Source organism: Montipora capricornis, chromosome 3 (genome assembly GCF_036669925.1).
Source record: "Montipora capricornis isolate CH-2021 chromosome 3, ASM3666992v2, whole genome shotgun sequence".
Classification (NCBI taxonomy): domain Eukaryota; kingdom Metazoa; phylum Cnidaria; class Anthozoa; order Scleractinia; family Acroporidae; genus Montipora; species Montipora capricornis.
In genome coordinates, this window is record NC_090885.1 from 11,901,092 (window position 1) to 11,923,591 (window position 22,500).

Genomic DNA, 22,500 nt, shown 5'->3' on the forward strand with positions numbered 1-22,500 from the left:
TTTATGACTCATCAACAGATAACGTCTCATCACACACATACATCTCTGTTATTTAACAAATTATCACAGAGCTCTGTATGCATCCACCATTGGGGAATCATCTGCATGTGCCTTAGAGCGGTTTTCAATTGAGTGTCGAAAGTAATTAGCGAATTGCCTTGATTTTGCGCTACTTTACTCAGTGATTGGTTCAAAGTTCTCACGCCACTTTTTCAACCAATCAAAAGTGAAACCAAAACCAATTATGGCTCACACATGCGCTTTGTGTCGGCTACGTATGATTTCTTCAAGTTTTGATTGGTTTACTGGATTGTCGTAATTACTTTGGTTTTGGTTTTTACTACACTCGATTCAAACTTGCTCTAAAGGTACATGTACAGTGCATGTACCAGGCCTTTAATAGGGTGTTTTCGTGTTGAAGTGGCAAAAACATTTGAGGTTAAGCATGTTTCATTTGTATTTTTCTCAACAATGAAATTATTACAAAAATATTACTTGCATTAGTTGTCAACTCAAGTTACAGTTTCTCTCTTAAAAACTTCCTCTTATTGTTTTTAACCCTTTGACCTCCTGGGAGTGAAACTAAAGTGATTTTACTTTGTCGAATGCCAGACAATTTTTACTGACCAACTGAGGGCATCCTGGAGCACGAGAGAAGTGAATGGGTTAAAGCAGAAACCCATAAGGGTTGAAACGTGTAACGCGCGTTCACAGCTTCCGAATATTCAGTGCGAACTGATTGGTTGAATGTTTCACTGCTAAGTACCATATTTGGAAACTCTTCGCTCTTGTTGTTCCAAATATGGTACTTAGCAAATTGAATATTCGGAAGCTTGTTTCCCAGCACACAAGGGGCCGTTACACGTTTCAACCCTTATGGGTTTCTGGTTAAAGACATGTGTGGTATTCAGGAGACATACCCCAAAGGAATATCTCTTTGGGGCTTCATATCACACCTGCTGGATAAGTGCTCTTCAAGATAACTAAATATGTGCATTAAATTTCAGGTTGAAGAGATAGTTGCAGAGAAAATACAAACAACTATTGTAAGTTACAGGGACAACGTTGATTTGCAAGTACTTATTGACGGAGTTCAGCAAGAGGTTTGCTTGTCTTTGTTTTCTAAATGACTCTTTACGCAAAGCAAAAGTGCTGAGTCTAATGTGTTTACAATGGATGTCCAAAATTTAGAGAAATAGACAGCACTTGTACTAAGGGTTCTATTTTATGAAGAGAGTACAAAAAAGTGGAGATCTATCATACAGCAGGATGAAACCATGTGGATAATTTTTTTCCAACCACTTCCTGAATTTTGCCCTTCAAGTTTTATAATAAGATTGTACAGCTGATTCAGCAGAAAGTGGATTCAGTTTTGAAAAGTGATTTCAATATATAATTGTATTCCAGCTCCCATCTTATCTCAGTTTCATCTTAAATAATGACTCTGATGTATACCTCCATGATAATGGCTTAAACTATTAAAAACAACCAGTAAGTTTCAAAACTTGTGATTACTATCATTTCAAAGTGAATCTGTTCATTGCATGCACTGATAATTTACGGTGAAAACTGGCAAATTGTATTGATATTTAAACACAAAAGCCTGGAACACCCATTAATTTTGTGGAACCAAAAGAAGTAAAAAATTCTAATTAATCTTGTCCAATCTACCAGACAATATCAACCTTCCATAAAATGCTAGCCTGACAGCAGGCTCTCTCTACCTCCATCCCCAGTCCCTCAGAGAACCTGCTCACATACTAATAAAATGCAAGCACAGACTGCTACACTGAATTTAATGTAATGAAGAAAGGTGGTGATGATAGGTCGTTTTTGTACAATTGTTTGCTCAGTGACCTAGCCTATGAATGGCTGCAAGGCTGCTGGTGACCTTGTATTGATACAGACCTCACTGCTTTTATTGTGTAAATTGTGTTGTTGTAATTTTAATTAGTCAACATTAACATTAGAAAAGCAAAAAGGTTTGTATCAAAACAGGGTTTACCAGCAGCCTCGCTTCCATTCTCGAGCCAGGTAAGTTAGCTACAACTGTGAAATGGTCTATTCAGTTTTGAAAGTAAGGGGAAAGAAGGCTAGCAAAAGAAAACAAAAAGTCAAAATAATAGTACTGCTTTGTTACTCTCAGATTGATTAATAATTAGTTGTTTATTTCTCTGAAGGTAACCATTGAAGTGGCAGGTATAATACAAAAGGGGGAAGCAGTCCTTTCACTTATCTGGACAATTTATGCAATTACCGGTATCTGTTATAGACACCTGAAAAATTCAGGTGGCTTCAGTGGGATTTGAACCCATAACCTGTGCGATACCAGTGCAATTCGGGTACTGTTTTAAAAACGAGCAGTGGTGTTTTTAGACCCACTGAGGGTTTTTTCAACAGCCTCAAAACATTCCACAAAAAGCGTGTTCCTCGGGAGTCCGAACAAAGGTTCAAATTGCGAAGGGGAGATGTTAGCATACAAGACGAACATGCTGGGCCTCATCACTATTCTTTGTTATAAAGAATTCTAAAGAGGAGTGTTTTATCAGGTTTAAAGCTCATTCACATGACGCATTGATAAGCTGTTAGGCTTATAAATTATTAATTATTAATGAGTTGTTTGTAAGAGACTACTATCGCTTAAGTGCGAGGACTGCTTCTCCCTTTCATCTATAACCTGCACTTTCATTCAAAATTATCGTAATTTGATCATGAAGTATCACCAACCTTGTTCCCAGGGTTCTCTCCTGAATTATAAAAAACAACCAGTACTTTAAGAGTGTGAGAACACTGGTTGAATATCATGAAGGCTGGAATAAAAAAAAAAACATTGCTTACAATTAAAGCGATAATCCAACAGTGTCAGCATGTTGGATTCTCTCTTTTTTTTTTTAGCATATTTTAAAGCTTAATATGCCTTTATTCACGTTACTATCCATAGAGTATTGTATTCGAGGTAACAAGAAAGTTTGGAGACATTTTACATTTATTTGAAATTCAAATCATACTAAACTTTCTTGACCAAAGGTGAGTTAAGTGTGTCAGACATGTCTTTCTGACAACACAGGTGCAGTATCCTAAGCAGTTAACTACAGCTGTAGTATCCTTTGAAAATTCCTATCCTTAGTACATAGCATCCTGAAGGAAAGAGTAAACCTGTCTCTATTCTTGTCTTTTACTGTATCTTACGTTTGACAGTTTAAGTGCTGTGGAGGACAAACATACAACAACTGGCAAGAAAATATCTACTTCAACTGTTCTTCTCCTGGTGCTGAGGCTTGTGGTGTCCCGTTTTCTTGTTGCCGAGAGGTATATTATGTTATTGTTTTGGTTTATTTTTTTTTAAAAGAAAACCCAGAACTGAAGTTATTAATGTTACTCTGAATCAAGACACGAAGTGAAAAAACAGAAGAAATCACTGCAAATGCATGTAAATTATTTATTTGCTTTCCTGACTTAAATTCAGTTTGTGTACTGTGAAAAGTAGATATAAATGAAGTAATTTATCTTTTCTTTTTCAGGACACCATAAACACTCAGTGTGGATACGGTATCAGACTCCAAGAACACACAGTAATGTGAAATTGTTTGTTTAAGTAAAAGAAATTCGAAACCTGCCTAAATTTCCAATAAAGTTGTAAATTTCCTTTTCATTCCTTGCATAATTTTGCCACTTGAATTACAAGATTTCAAATGATTATGGTTCAAAAAATCTCTTCTTGATAGATGATTTCTTTGAGTTCTCACTTATGGCTGTTTATGTGGTTAGGAAACACACAGGAATGCCATTATCTACACCAGAGGCTGCATTGAAGCTGTAAAAGAATGGTTTAAAGAGAATATGATTGTTATTGGTGGTGTGGCAGTCGGCTTGGCATTAATGCAGGTGATTTTTTTTCTTTTTATCATTGTCATCATTTTATTTTAATGTTTAAATTTAACAAATTGAAGAAATCAGATAATTAGCAAAATAGATTACCGGTAATAGTAAATCAGGCAAAGAAATGAATAAAGTTGAAATAAAATAAATAGGTATACACATATGGATACTGTAGAAAAGTATTGAAATTTGCTGTTGCGAAAATTCATACGGTCATCTTAGTCTCTCACCGCTGAGCGGTGATGCTCTTGATATTTTTTTTTTACTTTTTGATTGCAGTTTAATGAAATTATTATTATTGTTGAATAAGCCAACTCGAAGGAGTGCTTTTACAGTCAAACCAAGTGAAGCGTACCCCTCAAGATTGCATTAATGAACTGATTATTTGAAACTTGAACCCGCTAGTCGTTTCAAGAATGCAATATTGAATTGATTATTCGAATATTGAACTCGCTCGTTCGATCAAAGAATACGGCTAACGGGTTCCGTTTCCGAAAAATCGATTCAGTATTGCATTCTAGAAAAGACTAGTAGGTTTGAAACCTACTAGTCGCAACAGTGAATTGATTTTTCGAAAACGGAAGCCGTTAGCGAATTTAGCCGTATTCTTGGATCGAGCGAGCGAGCGAGTTCAATATTCGAATAATCAATTCATTATTGCATTCTTGAAACGACTAGCGGGTTCAAGTTTCAAATAATCACTTCATTAATGCAATCTTAAGGGGTACGCTTCACTTGGTTTGACTGTAACAGTTTATACAATATAATAATAATAATAATAATAATAATAATAATAATAATAATAATATTATTATTATTAATTATTATTATAAATGTGATTAGATTAACTGTTAATTTGCATATGAATAGCATCTTTTGTAATATGCTTCATGATCCTGAGCGGGTGTTATGAAGTTGCTCCACTGCTTGCTTATCCTTCACGATTCCATGACGATGAAGCAAAATGCTTGCCTTTTTTTCCTTGTTGGACATTGCTCTGCTTATTATTTTGTTATGAATTAGAAGTACCTAAAAAGAAAACTGTTGTAATATCTTTTGAACTAGTCTTTTTTTTTTTCCTTTTTTTGCTTCTAGATCATGGGGATATGTTTTGCTAACAGTCTCATAACAGATATAAAGTTGCAGATGGCAAGATGGGAAAGGGCAGATTACTATTAGAAATGCCATATCATTATTGTAAATATTTTATCAGTCATCAAGAAAACCATTGAATCTAGTCTAATTTTTTATGTGTTATTTTTGCACAAATAATTGCTGCTCATTTGGCACAAGGTTATGTAATTCGTCAATGAAGTGCGCCATCTGTCCTTGAGATAATTTAATTTAACCCACTCATGCCTGAAGCGTACTTCATTTCATCTATAACCTGCACTTTCATTCAAAATTATCATAATTTGATCATGAAGTATCACCAACCTCGTTCCCAGGGTTCTCTCCTACTCGTCCACCGGTTGGAGAGAACCCTGGAAACGAGGTTGGAAGTATCGCGAATTTTATCTTCACAGGGTTATCGCGTAATGTTTGGAAATGGGATGAAACACTCAAGATTGCTCATGTTAAATGTGACTTGTATATAAAGAACTGTAAGCTGTATGATGTTACTTAAATTTACCACCGATGATTGTGGTTAATTGCATTACAAAATGACAATGGCAGTGTTTTTGCCGGATTTCAAGAAATTGCAAACTCTTTAGATTTAACGCACTCTTTACATTTCAAATTCTTCACACGAGCTGAGGTAATAATATAAATAATTATTCTCACACACAACTGGGAGCCAAGCCATGCCAACCACGCAACCTGACCTTTATAACACAACCAAAGAGTAATAACTACGTCATAGAGCGATTTTCAATTGAGTGTCGTAAAACCAAAACCAAAGTAATTTATTACTTTGGCCAATCAAAAAGGACGGAGACAATCCATTAAACCAATCAAAACTCGAAGTAATTTTACGTAGCCGACACAAAGCGCGGGAAAATGTGCACGCGCGAGCCACGATTGGTTTTGGTTTTACTCGAGAACTTTGAACCAATTTCTGAGTGAAGTAATCATAAAACAATTCGCGAATTACTTTCGACACTCAATTGAAAACCGCTCTAACATACCTTATCGAAAAATCACGAAGATCTGAATGGAAATAATATTGTGATAAACATGCCCAAAAAAGCTACGAAGCTGCACTGAAATGACTCATGAAGGGTGGGTGGGAGGGGAGGTCAGGCAGAAAACAATGTGAGCCGCCAACAAACCATGTGACATGACGACCTCCCACACATTATACACCATTCTCCCAGCTGTGTGTGAGAAAAAACATTTTCTGCTTTATTCGTTCCTCAGCCAGCAACATCAATAATTCCTTACGGTACAGTGAGCTTGATGTTGAAGATGATAGATGAACTAGTTTCAATACAGACCCCAACCCACATTAAAATTCAATTAGGGGAATTTTGCTTGGGATACAAAACGGCATTTATCTTTTTTCTATCTGGTCCTATCTTTTATGTTTTTGCCCGCAATTTTAATTCAAGATTATTGGTTAAGAAAGGAATATCAAAAAATTTTTTTTTGTAACTTAACTACTTTCTAAAACACGTAAAGCGATTCAGGAGATTTAGATAAACTAGCCTAAGTTTCCAGTGCAGTCTAAAGTCACTAACCGAGGAAAATCCACAACTGTAACGTTAAAAAATGGCACTATGTATCTTATTTCTGCGCACACTGCTTCAGTGTGTCTCGGGGACGGGGGATACCTCTGGCGATCTTCTGTCATGGGATTTGCTCACAGAGGAAGCCTTTTAACAAAGGAAATTGCATTAGAGCTGTTGTGATTAAAATTTAGATTAATTGTGAAAAGTTACCGCTGCCTAATTTATTGTACGGCAATTGCAACTTGTTTGTTCTCCTGATTTTAATTTTCTTCGCAGAGGTTAGCGGTGTTAGTGTTATAGTGTCTAACAAAGCATTTTGTAAAGAAGTTTTAATTATGATAAGTGAAAACGGAATGATTCCAGAAATTGCCGGTGTAAAACAAAAAACTAGGATTCAGCCATTTTTGGATTCATTTCGCATCAGTTAACTTTGATGAAGTTATAGAGCGTTTTCACTCACGTGACTAGCAGCCATATTGAATTACCAAAACAAAAGAAAGTATTTCCTTAAGAATAGAGTTCGATTCCCAGAGGACTAGTTTGGTACACCATCATGGCCGACATTTCTTTGTTTGGAGCCGTGACGTCATGTGAAAACGCTTTATTGTGAACGATTAACGCATGCGTGGTGGGTAATCAGGGACTTTAAGATCTACGAAGGCGACCTCGACGAAAACGTCACCTCAAAATAGACTTGACACTGACTTATGTATTACGCGATTATTCCATTTCTTTTATGTCGTACAAATGTCAATGTGGGCAAAGTATCCTAAAAATAATATATTCGTACGAGCGGTTTCAGAGTAAAAGTCTAAGAGTGAAAGGTTTGTATTTGCACGATGACTTTGTCATTAAAACCTGAAACTGGGTGATTTTACGTCGTCGTTGTGCAGAGAACAGCAAACATTTGTGCTAAAGTGCGTACCGGCCGTTCAGCACGATTATTTTCCTATTTAAGCCAATGGTATTCTTGTTTTGTGGCATTCTCGTTGACGATTGCGTCGTAGATTTTAAAGCCCCAATTGACCATCGAAGATGGATTGTAAATAAAAGAATTTTTATGAGTTATAGCCTCAGAACTTGTCGGTACTTTAAATTGCTACCTGATGGGAAATCGTTGGCAGCAAGATCGAGCTAGATAACCATAGAATGATACAGGGGAAGCAGCTGTCTTTAAAACGGGGAACGGGGGAATCTCTAAAGCCGGGATCATCGGTATCTACTATTGTACGTCTCAAGACACGTTAGTAACGCCGAGCTCAAGACCTTTAAAGGGCCTATTCTCGTCGTCCACAGCTACAAGAACAACAACAAAGTAATTGTAAAAGTTCAATTTTGTTTTGAGCAATATTTTGCTTTTAACACGAACGTCAAAATATTCCCATACAAATTCTTTAAGTTTCGAACAGGCAGACACATTGTCTGGGGGCCCTGTGGTTTAAGAAAAGACTACACGACTTGGACACCTTTGGCCGCTTAGTTGGTCTCACCTTTTGACCTTCCCATCATTACCCGCTCCCGTCCGCGCATCCCTTATTAATAATCCCTTCAGCGACCGAGAGACGACTGGGGACGAGTCAGCTTGAGGTTGCTGGGTTCAACATGGGCTCTTCTATCTTTATTGCCATTTGAATATGGTTGTGCACTAGGACTCGCTTTAAAACTCGCAATGTTAAGCCTTGTTTTCACTAGGGACGCAAGCATAAGCACAAGCAATACAAGCAGGCGCATTTAGTTGTTGTTAATTAGTGTCTATTGTTCTGACAAAAGGCTCTAATGAGCAACAAGCTACCGAGTTTGCGTATGCTGCTTGTGAGGCTTATGCTTGCGTCGCTAGTGAAAACAAGGCTTTAGTGACTAATCCTCGCTCAAGCAGGGGGGCCGCGAGGGACTAAAAGCCAAGCAGAGAGTGCAGTCATCTTAATTTTAAACCATGACAAATCCTTGTAAAGTTTGCGGAAAAGAGGACACTAAAAAGTGCGGAAAATGTCATATGGCGTTTTATTGTTCTGTTCAATGCCAAAGAAAGGACTGGAAGAGTCACAAGCAAGACTGCGGACTTCAAAGGTCAAGCACTTCACAGAGCAACAACAAAGACGAAACACCCGCCAAAGCCATTTTTGGCGCACCGTTTACGCTCGAAAAGTTTGTTCCTCACGTGGAGAAAATCAAGGACAACACGAAACGCTGCGCTATTGGTTGGGTAAGTCTTCGACTGGCTGGTTTGATGGACAAAGATTCATCGCTTGCAACATGTTTTGTGTTTCTCACGAGCGAAGGGAAAGTTCGTGAACACATGGTCTGTATGGAATTAGGACCCAGTGAGATAATGCAGAAGCTTGTCGACCAGTTTAAAGCTCATGCAATCAGTATGTCTGTGGAGATAAGATACAGAAATCCACACACTATGGCTGTCATAAAAGAAGGAGTGTTGTTGCAGATAAGTGCCAAAGGATACGAGAAGAAGTTCTTCTTTGATCAGACTCGTGGGGGAAGGAGTGAGAGTGGCGTTTTGTTGTCCGTTAGCGATGCAGAGGAATGTAATATTCCGCTCTTTGATACTTCTCGTATTAGGTTTCATTGACTTTTGATACGGAAAAACTGCTTATTTTGACCGTGACACGTGCGCGTTAGGTTTCGTTAATTCGTTTTCTGTTTTTTAGCATCTCAAGTTGGAGATGTCACTCCAGTTGGACTTGGGCAAGCTGGCACTTCAGTTTGTTCTCTTCTTTCCTTGATGGATTTGATCATCTCATGTAATGTTGACACTGTTTCTACGCAGGTGACAACGAGAAGTGAAGCAGAAGTAGTCTTTAGTTGTGATTCTCTTCATGACTGGATAACAAATGAGACTTTATGAAATAAAAAATTACTAAAATTAAAACAAAAGAGCATTAACTAATTTTACCCAATGATGTTATGTCATGCAATAAATAATGCAAAAGTTTGAAAAGTAGTTGGCAATTGCAATTTCCAGGTTTGCGTTGTGAAAAATGCACATGCATTGCCTCAACATTGTTTTGAGAACAGCGCAACCCACATTGTTGTGCCATGCTTCAGGGATTAAAGACTAAGACATTTTGGAAGTTGTTAGACAATTATTGCAAGTTTGTACAACTTCCCTGTCTGTTTCAATTGTCCTCTGATTTGTGTAGCTGTAGTTTGAAATTCCCATAAAATGGAGCATTGACAGTGGGAGGGGGTAATGGGAACACAGTCAGCTTCCATTGATACCAGCCTCATAGCTGAAGGAACTACTGACGTTAAGTAAAGTAACTTAACCTTTAAACCTTCGAGGTGAATTAATGACTGTGAAATGTATGAAAGATAGTTTGAACTGCCCTTCTAATCACTCCAAGCAAGAAATATTATCACAGGTGTAAGGAATTTGAGGAATTGCTAAGGGAAATCAATGGTTCTTCTGTTTGCATGATTTGCATGCAGATAGAATCAGAATGTGCTTGCAAGAACTGGCAACTGCCCCAATACCTTTTTTCAGGGGAAAAAGGTTCTGGTTATCAGGAATGCACTCTAAATCTTTTTCAAGGCTAAAGATAATTTACTGGTAGGTAAAGTTAAAACCCGTGCTAATGTTGCGGTTTTGCCTGGGATATTTGTGGGGATGGCGTGGAGGTTTGCATAGGCATTGCCACATACATGCTTTGGCTTGAGTTGCTTTTTTCCTTGCTTTGTTCATTTTGGACTGTGGCTCAGTTGCCATGGGGACCAGCTCCTTACTGTTGAGAAGAGTACTGCCTCGCTTGCTACCTTAACTGCACCTCCAATAAATAAGCACAATTTTTTTTGGGTGATGTTACATGTGCTGATTATTAACGCCGATTTTTAATCCACGTTTCACGAAACAGCTTATTGCAACACTGTTGCAGCAACGGTAGATTTTTAACGCAACATGCTTGTAACATTTGAACCCAGGCTCCTGCTCGGCAAATCCCGGGCCACAAATATCATGGCAGACACTGTTGACATGACTGTCGACGTGACTTATTTTGGTTCTCCGTGGTGCATTCTGGGACGGACGATGTTGTGTTAAAAAGTGAACGGCGGTGGTGTTAACACGCGCCAACTCCAACAAAATTCGGGCGAATTGCAGGCTTTTGAAAGCGATTAAAAAACCTGCAACATGTTGCGTTAAAAACCGCCCTGTGCGCCATGTTACACGAGACATCTTTTAACGCAACAATCATCATCATCGGACGGCTGAAGCGCAGTTGACCACAAGTCGTATCCAGGAATTTTGATGGGCCGCCATAGTAGCAATTGCCTCTGGGCTCAAGTTACCCTCCACGTCCCCCAGCAGTCTCTGCACATTGTTCAGGTAGCTGGTTTTCTGCCGGCCTGGGCGCTTTTTTCCGTGTGGTGGAGTGTAAAGGGCGTATCTCTTACGTGGTTCGTCCGTTGCCATTCTGAGAGAGTGTCCTAGAAAATGCCTGACTTTGTCCATGAGAAGCTGTGTATTTGTCTGAGATCATGTTAATCGGAACCCGCGAACAACTTAGCAAAGTCAACCGAGATACTCTGACTGTTGGTGACACTAGTGCTGCTATTGTAAATAAGGCGCGAAATCTCGGAGTTTGGTTTGACTCGCAGCTGAATTTTAACGTCCACCGGTACGAAAACATGTAGTCTATCTTTTTGTTCATTATACAAAATTAGACGTATTAGAAAGTACCTTTCGCACAAGAGTGAACAAACACTAATCGTAGAACCAGTAAATGGACACCCAGACTACTGTAATAACAGTCTATTGTACGGCTTGCCAGCCAATTATATTAACAAGCTTCAACGGGTTCAAAACGCTGCCGCAAGCGGCTCATCTCCAAAGACCTTATTCATAAATGGCGGTCACATTTATCATTCTTTTGTCCACGTGCAAATTAGCCTACGAAGCCTCATTTTAGAGCAAGAATTCTTTTCAATTCACTGTATGGTATCGAGGCTTGGTAGGCTAATTTGTACTTCGACAAAAGAATTATAAATTGACCGCCATTTAATTTATGAATAAGGTCTATACCACGCGTTTTGATCACATTTCTCCTGCTATGAAAGACTTGCATTGGCTACCAGTTAAATACCGTATATTATTTAAATTGGTTGTATACACATTCAGAGCTTTATATGGTAGTGCTCCTACATATATTCAGCGATGAATTAGACTTAAGCCACTTTTAAAGTTAAATATAACCTGCGATCAAATACAAAACACTTACTGCTCGATCTGCCCAACAAGACCAAGAAGTGAACAGGAGACAAACCCTTCAAGACGGGTTGAGAGCTTTGCATGGGCAGTCACAAAACTTTTATGCCACGGCTAAAAACTTCCTATTTTAAATTACCTTTTAGCTTATAACCTATGGTATTTTAACATATATTTTTGCATCCATATAGATATAATATTTTTATCTGGTATTCATTTATTAACTATTTAGAAAAATTGTACATCCTTTTTATTGTAATATTATAAGCACTGTAATGTAAAGCGCATTAGATCATATACCCATGTATTTTGCGCTATATAAATAATAAAGTTATGTTATGTTATGTTTGTCATGTGCAGACTAGATATCTGTGTATTCCTCACATGGAAAAGGGGCTTAATTAATGTTCAGCATGACTCTGTAGCAGGATGTGGCAAAAGGTTTTATCTTGCTCTCCATATCACTAGATATATCCCAGGATTCACATCCGTACAATGTAAGACAGTAGTCACACAGCTAGTATCGAAAAATTTTATTTTGGTGTCTATGGGGAATGATGAAGTCAAGTTTCCAGAAGGCGGTCCACGCAAGTGCCTTTCATCTGGTCAGGTCAACAACGTTGCGTTAAACTGAAATCGGCGTTAAACATCGGCTCGTGTAAAATCACCTTTAAGTTCTTGTTCCAGGGGCCCGTTTCTCGAAAGTCCCGAAAACATTTCGGGCCCGAAAAGCCATCTGTGAAATTGCCAACCGCTTGTTTTGGAAAGCCTATCTTTTAACATGTTTTCAAGGAAACAAAAAGAAAATTAACTGTGAAGTTTGACGAATTAAATGCTCTCCGTTCTTGAGTTACAAAGGGAATTGTGACACCCGAAAATGGCCCGTAAAGTTTCGGGACTTTCGAGAAACGGCCCCCAGAACCGAAGAAGTGACTATGGTGATCAGTGATTGAAGTGAGTAAGCTGTTGTTTCTTTAACACAGAACACTTTTTAGATAAATACCCCCTTTCCCCGTATTGCAGACTTAACTGAAATCCAGCATTCCGTTGCCAGAAGGTGAGATTCTTCAGACGACGAAACAGTCAGTGCGGACCTTATGCAAGGATGATGATGAGGACGACCACGAGAACGTTGTCCAAAAATGTTATTTCCCGTTATAGTAATAATCTTGCAATTACTCCAAGTCGCTCGGCTTGGAAAGTGTGAGTAGCACACATTCCAAGAATAAAATTGGTGGCAACGATGTGGATATTTAGAGAGAACATTGAAAATTCATCGTCAGGTGGTCTCGTCCTCCACATGACCTTCAAATTTGATCATTTTCCGTCGTTGTCAAGACGAGAACGGCAAAGAAATGTATCAAAATGTAAAACGCACGTGCAGGGCGTGCAGAGCTGTTGTTTTTGCTAATTAAACCTATTGTGACGTTTTGGTAGTCGTCGTCGTCCTAACGTTTAGTGGCCATATTCATAAATAAGCAGACATGGTGAGTGTCCCGTTTCTTAGGCACTGCATGGCAATTTCTCTATAACGTTGCAAATTTTCGAAACAAATCAAGAGCTGGAAGTCCAATGTTCATGATTCCAGAGTGTATTATTATTTGTGTGACTGAAGATAAAGCACAACTCTACCAATGAAAATGCTTAATCCGGTGGATGATAAGTCACTGTCTTGCTCTTTCAGTTATTTGGAAGATGTCCATGTTATCGTGTAATAATCAATTTCCACATATGCAAACACAGAGAAATCTTAGTAAATGTTTCTCTTGTAGAGTATTTATCAGCTGAAAGTAAGAGATATCCACTCGATTACTGGGCCTTCCAGAACATGCTGAATCCGAAGTTAAGCTTTCATAATTTCTTGCACTTTTTACTGCTGCAAGTCACGATAGCAGCCACAGTCAACAAAAGAAACTGACAAAGTGGATCAAAATTAGCCAATCACGATGCTGAATGTGACTCATTAATGGTAATAGCCATAAGCACATTCTGCCACAGCGATTACTTGTAATGGCAATCGTAAACAAAATGGTTGATTAGAACCAGAAACCCATAAAGGGTTGAAACGTGTAACGCGCGTTCACAGCTTCCGAATATTCAGTGCGAACTGATTGGTTGAATGTTTCAGTGCTAAGTACCATATTTGGAAACCCCTTGCTCCTGTTGTTCCAAATATGGTACTTAGCAAATTGAATATTCAGAAGCTTGTTTCCCAGCACACAAGGGGCCGTTACACGTTTCAGCCCTTATCGGTTTCTGTTAGAACTTAAAAGAAAAATATTAGAAACAATGGTTGATTAGAACTTAATGCAAAATACAATATTTTAAAGCCCCGAAAACGTATCGGGCCCGAAAAGCAATTCTTGAGACGATGACCCGCTTGCCGTGAAAAGCTGCTTTTTACTGGGTTCAGTCCAGTCAGAAAATGAGTAGAATTTCTCCATTTTGTTATAATTATTTTCCGTGTCAAGAAAATGGAAAAGTTGCGCAATAGGTCTTTCCTGTCACTACCCTGCTAAGTATTCTCTTTGTGCGTAGAGTCTTCTGTGCGTATTTTTGGGGTTTCAGGGGGTAGTAGAAATGTGTAGATTTTATCCGATGGACACAGTACAATATTTTATTAACCTGCAACGACGTCGACGTCATTGCAACGCGAATGGCGTTTTAGTGTATCTTTAAACAAAACCATACTCTTATGGGGCACAAGAATGGAACGTCAATTCGATAAACAAGACAGGCGGTGAAAAGTTAATATCTGGAATCTGAAAAGCGACAAGGATTGGATTTCGACAAGAATTGCATCTCCGTATCAAAGTGAGCTGTGTTTCTAATATTTTTCTAACTGCCGTGTTTCGTACAACACTGAGATCAAATGGCAAATTCTGTATGGGTTTTGAAGGAATCGCACGCCTTGAATGCATCTGTGTTGACTGAAGTCGCATCTCATTTTCTGTCTGTTGTCTGGCTATTTACATTTATTTTGTACTCAACCCTGCACAGTCTTCAGGTGAAAAAGATTGAAATTTGACTAATTCTTGTCAGTAATTATTTGAAAGGAAAAGAAGTCGTTTCTTAACTCCCTAACGCATGTTTTTAGGCTTTGACAACATTTTTAGAATAGAACAATCCTACCAATCCAGTTGTAATGCACTTTACCTATACCAGCATTGTTGAACGCGAACAAAGATGATTTAATGATCACAAGAGAACCGCAATTGAGCAGCTATTTATTTCCAATCAAGGTTTCGAGAGCGTTGCCGTCGTCAACTCTTAAGCGCCCTTACTTCTCCTTATTGACGCGATGGCATGCGCTTTGTATAGGAAATGGTATGAACGCGAGTGCATTTTGTGATTTGTGGGCACGAGTGACGTTTTGAGAACTTTTAAACATCACGAGTGACCATAAATCACGAAAAACGAACAAGTTCGTACCCCGATTTTTTTAGTTATTATTTACTTTACTTTAAAGAAAACGACATAACTTTGAAGTTTATAAGACATGTTTCGAGAGAAACGTCTGTCATCTTCAGTTGATGAATGTACAAAGCGTTAGAAGTTGAATTTATAAGTAAGAAAAAGTTATAAATTCAACTTCTAACGCTTTGTACATTCATCAACTGAAGATGACAGAAGTTTCTGTCGAAACATGTCTTATAAACTTCAAAGTTTTTCGTTTTCTTTAAAGTTCTGACTTGTCTGCTAATATCAAGATCCTTTGGAAACATTATTTTCTTTACAAAATTACTCCATCGCTGTTTGTATAACACTTTTGCACGCTATAACCTCTTTTTCAATCTATAACGCAATATTCTTTTGAGTATTTAAGGAACATGCACTATGAATACGCTTGGAGTTCTGAAGAGCTTTTCGAAACGATCCGCTCTCTCTGCTTGAATTTAAGGACAGCGCTATTTATGAGGACCATAAATGTGTCTTGACTATTTCTGTCATAGTAATGTTTTGCTCTGGTACGGGGCCCCTCAATCTCAGTTTTGAAGGTTCCAGAATGCACGACAGTAGCCTGCAAAAGAGAGGGAATCATAGGAAGGATACCCCTTGTGCGGCGGGAGAGTAGCCTTTGAGCAGGAGAGTGTTCCTTTCCTTGTTGTGGGATTTCCGGTAGTCCAGTAGCGCCATATGAATGTCCTTGTTCTTTTGATACATCCTCTTCACTGTTTTAACTGCAGCTTCTACCTTACTATTTCCTTGCGGCGAATATTGGGAGGAGGTCACGTGTTCAAACCCATACTCATACTTGTACTCGGTGCTGATAAACTGGGACCCATCATCGGTGACGACGCGATCAGGTACCCCGAACCTTGCAAAGTGTGCTTTCGTGAGCTCTACTACTGTCGCTGTGAGTGTATTGGGTAGAATGTCAATCTCTATCCTGTCGCTGTAGTGGCATGTAGTGTCTAAGTGCCATTTCCCTTCCCAAATTAGGATAGCTTGGCTTATTAATGACCATGGTCTATCTGGAATATCATGGCTAAGCATGGATTCTTTAGGCGCTTGACTAGCGTATTGGGCACACACTGGGCATGAAATGCACTTATTGTTAATATCAGAGGTCATACCGGTTCAGAAGAGGAATACCTTGGCTCTTCGAAATGCACGAACCTGCTCCAGAGTGTATTTTGTGTATTTTGTCTAGCATGGCTGGTCCCATCGACTTTGGGATGACTGCCTGCTGCCCGTCATACACTATGCCATTTGCTAGAGATAATTCATCTTTGAAGGCGAGGTAGGGGCGCACTTAGGAACCCAATTTTCGTTTGTCATTTGGCCAACCAAACATCATGAGGAATGACAACCTCTGCAGTTCTGGGTCCATTGCAGTTTGCTCTCGTAGAATTTCCAAGGTAACATTGGAGATCCCAGAGTTGTCCAATGTCACAGTTTCCAATTCCACTCTAAAGATGTGTTCTCCAGAGCAATTGGCTTCAGAGAGCTGAGGACAAGGAGCCCTCAATTGAGAGAGTGTCGGCTATGACTTGATGTGCTTCTTTCTTGTAGTTCACAACGAATGACCATAGTTGGAGCCTCATGCACATGGCTTGCAGACGCCTCAGTGCATTCTAAAGGGGTTTTTAAAAAAAATGTCGCAAGGGGTTGATGGTCTATTTCAACTGTGATATCTGATCTTCCTTAAAGCAGACTGTCCCATTTCTAAAATGCTAAGCATATTGCAATACATTTTTCTCAATAATTGCGTATCTTTGTTCTGTGGCCGTTAGGGTTTTTGAGTAAAATACCACTGGTTGCATGATTATCTTGGAGGAGGGCTCCACCCACTCCATCAGCAGATGCCTCTACCTGAAGGGTGACAGGCAACTGAGGATTGAAGTACCGTAAGACAGGGACTCAACAAAAGCTTTATAGAGTGCGTCCGTCCACTTGAAGGGGACAAGTCTCTTAAGGCTTTCACTTCATCACTCAGTTTGGGACAAAATCTTGCCAGGAAGTTAAGCATACCCAAAGCGCCTGTTGTCTCTGACTTTAACAAAGATCTACGGCCAATCTCACTTACTTCAACCATGTCGAAGATCGCTGAGAGCTTTATGATCAAGAAGGCTCTGAAGCCCGTGGTGCTATCCCATATTTCAATTTGGCTTCATCCCGGGCTCTTCCACTACGTTCGCGCTTATCTCTATGTTCCACCATTGGCTGCGCGCCACCGACGGTACTGGGGCGACTCTAAGAACCGCTCTACTGGACTTTCGTAAAGCTTTTGACTTAAGTGGACCATAATATTTTGGTCGGCAAACTTCGCACTCTTGGGGTTAAGCCAACTGCCATTAACTGGATTATTGATTTCTTGAGGGACAGAAAGCAAAGAGTTAAGCTTAATGGAGATTACTCAGAGTGGCTGAATGTTCCTGCAGCTGAATCCATACAAATGCAAGGAGCTGCAGTCGTGCTTTAAGAGATCTCCTCCAACTCATTCTCCAGTTGAACTCGATGGCTTTGTTTTCGAGAGAGTCAATTCAGCTAAAGCGCTCGGCTTTACCATAAGTGATGATTTTAAATGGAACGATCACATCTTTAATGTAACCTCAAAGGCTGCCAAAAGATTGTATCTCCTGAGACAACTTAATCGAGCTGGTATCTGTGCAAGTGATCTTGTCTTATTTTACTCTAGTACCATAAGATCGGTTTTAGAATACGCATGTCAAGTATTTTACTTCAGCCTTCCGTCCGAATTTATCCGAGGAGCTGGAACGTATTCAGAAGCGCGCCTTGCGCATTATTTTTCCTTATGCAACCTACAACAGCGCGCTGAAAGAGGCAGGCATCCCCTCTCTTTACGATAGGCGAGCGTCACTATCGTTTGATTTTTTTATGTTCTTGGCATTAATCACAAGCTCGCATGCGAAGGTCTGCTCCTACCTAAAGCTGATCACCATAGGCAGCTGCGCAGCAATAGGAAGTTCAACGTGCCAGTGTGCAAAACGTTAAAAGGTCTTTTATTGTTAGACATAGCCTAAGAATGTAAATAAATATGTTTATGTATGTATATTTTCTTAACACAAGGCTATCCTAAGTGATATGATTTTATTAGATTTGTACATTTTTATTATTATAGATCTTTATAACTATTTTATTTATAAATCTTGTTTCTTGTACATTATACACGAAATTCAGTCTTCGGACTGCTAGGGTTTCTTTTTAATAAACGATTTATCTATCCTTATCTATCTAGCGCTGGACAGCGTGTTGATCTGAGGGTTTGGGCATTTTTATAATTGCTTCGACCATGGAGGGTGATGGGCTAACTCCGTCTGGGTTGTGCTGGAACCCCATGAACATCACCTGTTGTGTTTTAAAAATATATTTGGCTCTATCCAGTTTGAGCTTTACTTCGCACATACGTACCAAGAAATGATACAGATTTTCATCATGATCTTTCTCATGAATGAGGACATCATCTGCAATGTTGCAGACCCCTTTCAGTCCTGCAATAGGCTTCTTGTTGTCTTGCTTGATACTCCTCAGGGCCACTTGAGACACCATACGGAAGACACAGCCACCGATAGGGACCAAATGGGGGTGCGAAAAGTAGTGGGCAAGCTGGATTGATAATCTTGGGGTCTGTTGGTGAAACGAGACATTGCATCTGCAACTGAGAAACACTTGGCCCCATTTAATTACGAAAAAATGTCCACAAAGCGTGGAATTGGATGATTGGGTACCCGGATTGCTTTGTTGATAATGTTTGATGGATCTAAACAGATTCTAACTTTGCCCTTGGTCTCTCTGACTGTCATGTTACTACACCAAGCTGTGGGCGCGTACTGTCGGTATATCTTTCCTTCGCTTTCCATTTTGTTAAACTGTTCCTTGATTTTGGTATGCCTGACAACGGGCGGAACGGGCTGGCGGTGAATGGCATCATGAACCGGCTTCACGGTAGGGTCCATGTTAAAGGTAACAGGTCTGCCAAGCTGTCCCAGCCCAGTGTGCACATCTTGAAATTCAGCGAGAACCCATTTCATGGTTAGAGTTGTACTAGGAAGAGTAACGTTTGAGAGACGTGTGGATGACGTTGTTTCTAGTTGACTCGGCATGTCTCTTAGACGGGAGTTGTCAGCGATTAAGTAGGGCTTAACATTCACAGGACGAAATCGAAGTGGTGGCGAAACTGAATGAACCTCATCTGCATCGATTTTCACTAATCCCAGATGAACACAGTCTGAGCCAGACAAACAGAGGAGGCTTTCCAGGTATTTGCGAATCGCGCAAAAATATGGAACGTGACCTGTTATGGAACGTAATCTGTTGCTGTCTCGACCAGTAGCTCTAAATTACCCATTATTATAGGTGAACAAAGTGGCTCTACTTGGTGTAACTAAATCCTTAAGTTTCTTCCCGGGGGAATCAATGAGAGGGCAAGACTTTCTGGTAGTGTGTTACAAGTGGAAGCGGTGTCCAGTTGTATTCTGTTAGATTTAGCCATGTCCATGGTCAGTCCCAGTTTTAAGTAGCTGAAGAACTTACGACCCACCGTGGTGCTCCGCGGGTCGTCTGCTGTACTAAATACACTTTGGGCATACTTTTTAGGTATCAAACCCACCTCATAGAGGTCAGTTCCACAATCCTCACTTAAGGTGACATCCAGGTGATGTGCCTGTTGTTTGGTGTTCATGACTTCCAAAGGGTTGACTAAAAGGGCTGCTCACATTCGACACGCCCCAGAAAAATGTCCGATTCTCCCACAGCCTTTTCTAGATCATCGCTTGTTTGAAGCTGGGCATATAGAACGAGGGTGTGAGGGCCCTGCACAATACTGACAAATATTAAATTTGCCCTGGCGACTGGACTGACTTTGCCCCCATTCTTTCTCTGATTTGCTTTGAGTAAAATGACCTTTACCACAGTTTTGCTCTGATTTGGGGGATTTCCTTGCTCCTGTATAGTTTACTTGTTCAGTGCATGGGACCTTTGACTTGCTGCATTACTGCTTTTGCCTTTTAACATCAAAGTTCTTAGATATCTGCAGCACTGTTTTAGATGGGGTGATTTCTTTAGTTGCTTTATCCCTGTGACCCTTATCCAGTAGTTTTGACATAAGTCTCTCGTTGTTGATTCCTGATATGAATTTGTAGTTGGTCCTCGCAATTAGCGCAATAATCTAGCCTTTCTACCTAGTTCTTTAACTCGTCCTTCCCAGGCCGTTACTGATTCAGGAGGTTCGTGTTTCATTTGGGCAAATTTTGTTCTCTCCGTCAGTACTCCTTCAATGTTCCTTCAAATGTTTGGGAATAATCTCCGGTTCCTTCCGTTCCTCCTTTGACAGCTGAAAGCCTTGCACGAGGTTTTCGAGTTCTTCGTTGCCACACTGGCGCGGTCGGTGGTGGTCCCCCCCTTCTTCGGTAGAAGGTGGCAACGGCTCGCTATCGTACCATCCATTGAGTTCACACCAATCTTTGAACAACTGAAAGAACTTTTCACATTTCCGTCACGGATCACCCGAAGTCGAGATTTTCGGTAGTGTGACTCCGTGTCCCGACGAGGACGCCACGACAAGTTTTCCATTTCAGTTTTTAAATTTCCGTGTTCCGGGAACAGTGTCCTAACAGTTAATCTCTGTCCCAAGTTAGAACCACACGAAGTCTAAGCATACAAGATGGTTGCCATATTATTATACACACCCCAAAGCATACTGGGGCCTAACAACGCCGGGGGTATGATGTAACAAAAAGCTGAGGAAAAATATTATTTCGAATCCGACTGCCCAATTGAAGTGCGTCCCGCACGTCTTGAGTTGCTCTTAAGAACCAGACCTTTAATGTAATGTATCAAGATCTAATTAGACCACGTCCTCCACTGTCAATACAGTCAATAGCTACAGAAAAATAGCATTGTAAACAGAAAACGAAAAGAATAAATGTACTCAATTTGTGAGTATGCTATGTGGAACCTTCGAAACTGCGAATACACAAGCCAAACACAGTTTTGCCGAGTTTTTGCGCTCTTATAGATTGAAAAGTGATATTTGCTTTTCGTTTATTTTTGTGCTTTTTTCCCGTTTGTGGTTTGTCAATGTGAATAAATGAATCTAATTTGGAAAGCACTTCATTGTAAGCGCCAATAACCAAGGAACTCCGTCATTTCCTACAATAGCCTCGGTACCGACATTACAATAATTATAATAAGTGCTCATCACGATGATGCTGCACTGTCAGTGCGGAAGAGTGTTTGAATTAGACGATTCACTCTTGACGGTTCCCTCTTTTTCAACTGAAGTGCGCTATGAAGCCAGCTTGTGGTGTCAAGACCATAAAAGGAGTCATTGCGATGACCTCCCTTATCGCGACATGTGTCTTTTGCGTTCGACTGTGGGAACTTTTGGCTAAAATTGATTTCCGCTGCAACTCGTCTGACCCCGAATGCAAAAGAAAAGTACAAGGGTTAATAGCTGGAGCAACCATTGGTGGTTTCCTGTTTCTGTGTATTGCTTACGCAGTAATACGACAGGCATTGATTGCCTGTTTTCCTGTTGCGTGTGGCCACAGAAAGTGTTGTTTTACTGGCAGAAGCTCCAAACCCCACCGAGAAATTCTCTTGTCAGTCGACAGCAAAATTCCAACGGAAGAACAATTTCAGGCATTCAAAGAGAAAGCTCTTCTCTACTTAAACGACATCAAAACTCCACTTGAAGAGATCGTGGCAACGACAACATTTCAGTTCATATTCTCAGGAAGCGCAGTCGAGAGATTTGGGATCCCGGTCATGATGTCCAATAAAAAAACAAAGTTCAACTTGGGTGCCTTATATACCGACCTAGACGTTATGTTTTGCTCTATGGCAGATCAAGCTTCCTGCTCTGGTTTAGGGAACATTCTCATTGAGCCTCTTTTTACTGAGAGTGCAGAATTTACTGGATATGCAAATCTGAAGTCAATTACACCAGGCCACCAAGGAATGTGTGTTAGTTCAAAAGTAATCCGAGAACAAGTTAAAGAGGCCATTAAAGGCACGTCTGTAGCCAATCTTCCCGGTTACCCTTGCTGCTGTGGAAAAATTGAGATGACTCAAAGTATTAAAATCTTCTCCAAAGGCCCAGCGATGAAGCTCCAAATTGGGTCTCACTTCGAGGCGGACATCACGCTTTGTATCCAGTGTCCTGAGTGGCCAACCATGAGTGACTGGTCTTCGCGACCGAGATACTGGCCCAGTGTAGTTGAAGCACAGAGGATAATGTCATTTGGATGTCACCTGGTTGCCAAGCCG

General features: G+C 40.0%; 2 protein-coding genes and 1 long non-coding RNA gene across 3 annotated transcripts in view; all 3 read left to right on the forward strand.

Annotated features, from left to right (window-relative positions):
• Nucleotides 1–7,617, forward strand: part of LOC138042221 (tetraspanin-17-like) — a 17,248-nt gene extending 9,631 nt beyond the window's left edge. The window contains exons 4-8 of the mRNA XM_068888035.1: nt 1,008–1,103; nt 3,199–3,309; nt 3,522–3,572; nt 3,769–3,885; nt 4,975–7,617. Coding sequence (XP_068744136.1) covers nt 1,008–1,103; nt 3,199–3,309; nt 3,522–3,572; nt 3,769–3,885; nt 4,975–5,058 — 459 coding nt within the window. The 3' untranslated portion in view covers nt 5,059–7,617. The remainder of the gene's footprint in view (nt 1–1,007; nt 1,104–3,198; nt 3,310–3,521; nt 3,573–3,768; nt 3,886–4,974) is intronic.
• Nucleotides 7,618–8,015: 398 nt separating this feature from the next.
• On the forward strand, nt 8,016–9,633 carry LOC138041121 (uncharacterized). Its single transcript, XR_011130749.1, has 2 exons — nt 8,016–8,754; nt 9,215–9,633. It is a non-coding gene; the product is annotated as an uncharacterized lncRNA (long non-coding RNA).
• Nucleotides 9,634–21,445: 11,812 nt separating this feature from the next.
• LOC138041120 (uncharacterized) overlaps nt 21,446–22,500 on the forward strand; it is a 2,873-nt gene continuing 1,818 nt past the window's right edge. The window contains exon 1 of the mRNA XM_068886888.1: nt 21,446–22,500. This exon is cut by the window's right edge and continues 1,818 nt beyond it. Coding sequence (XP_068742989.1) covers nt 21,520–22,500 — 981 coding nt within the window. The 5' untranslated portion in view covers nt 21,446–21,519.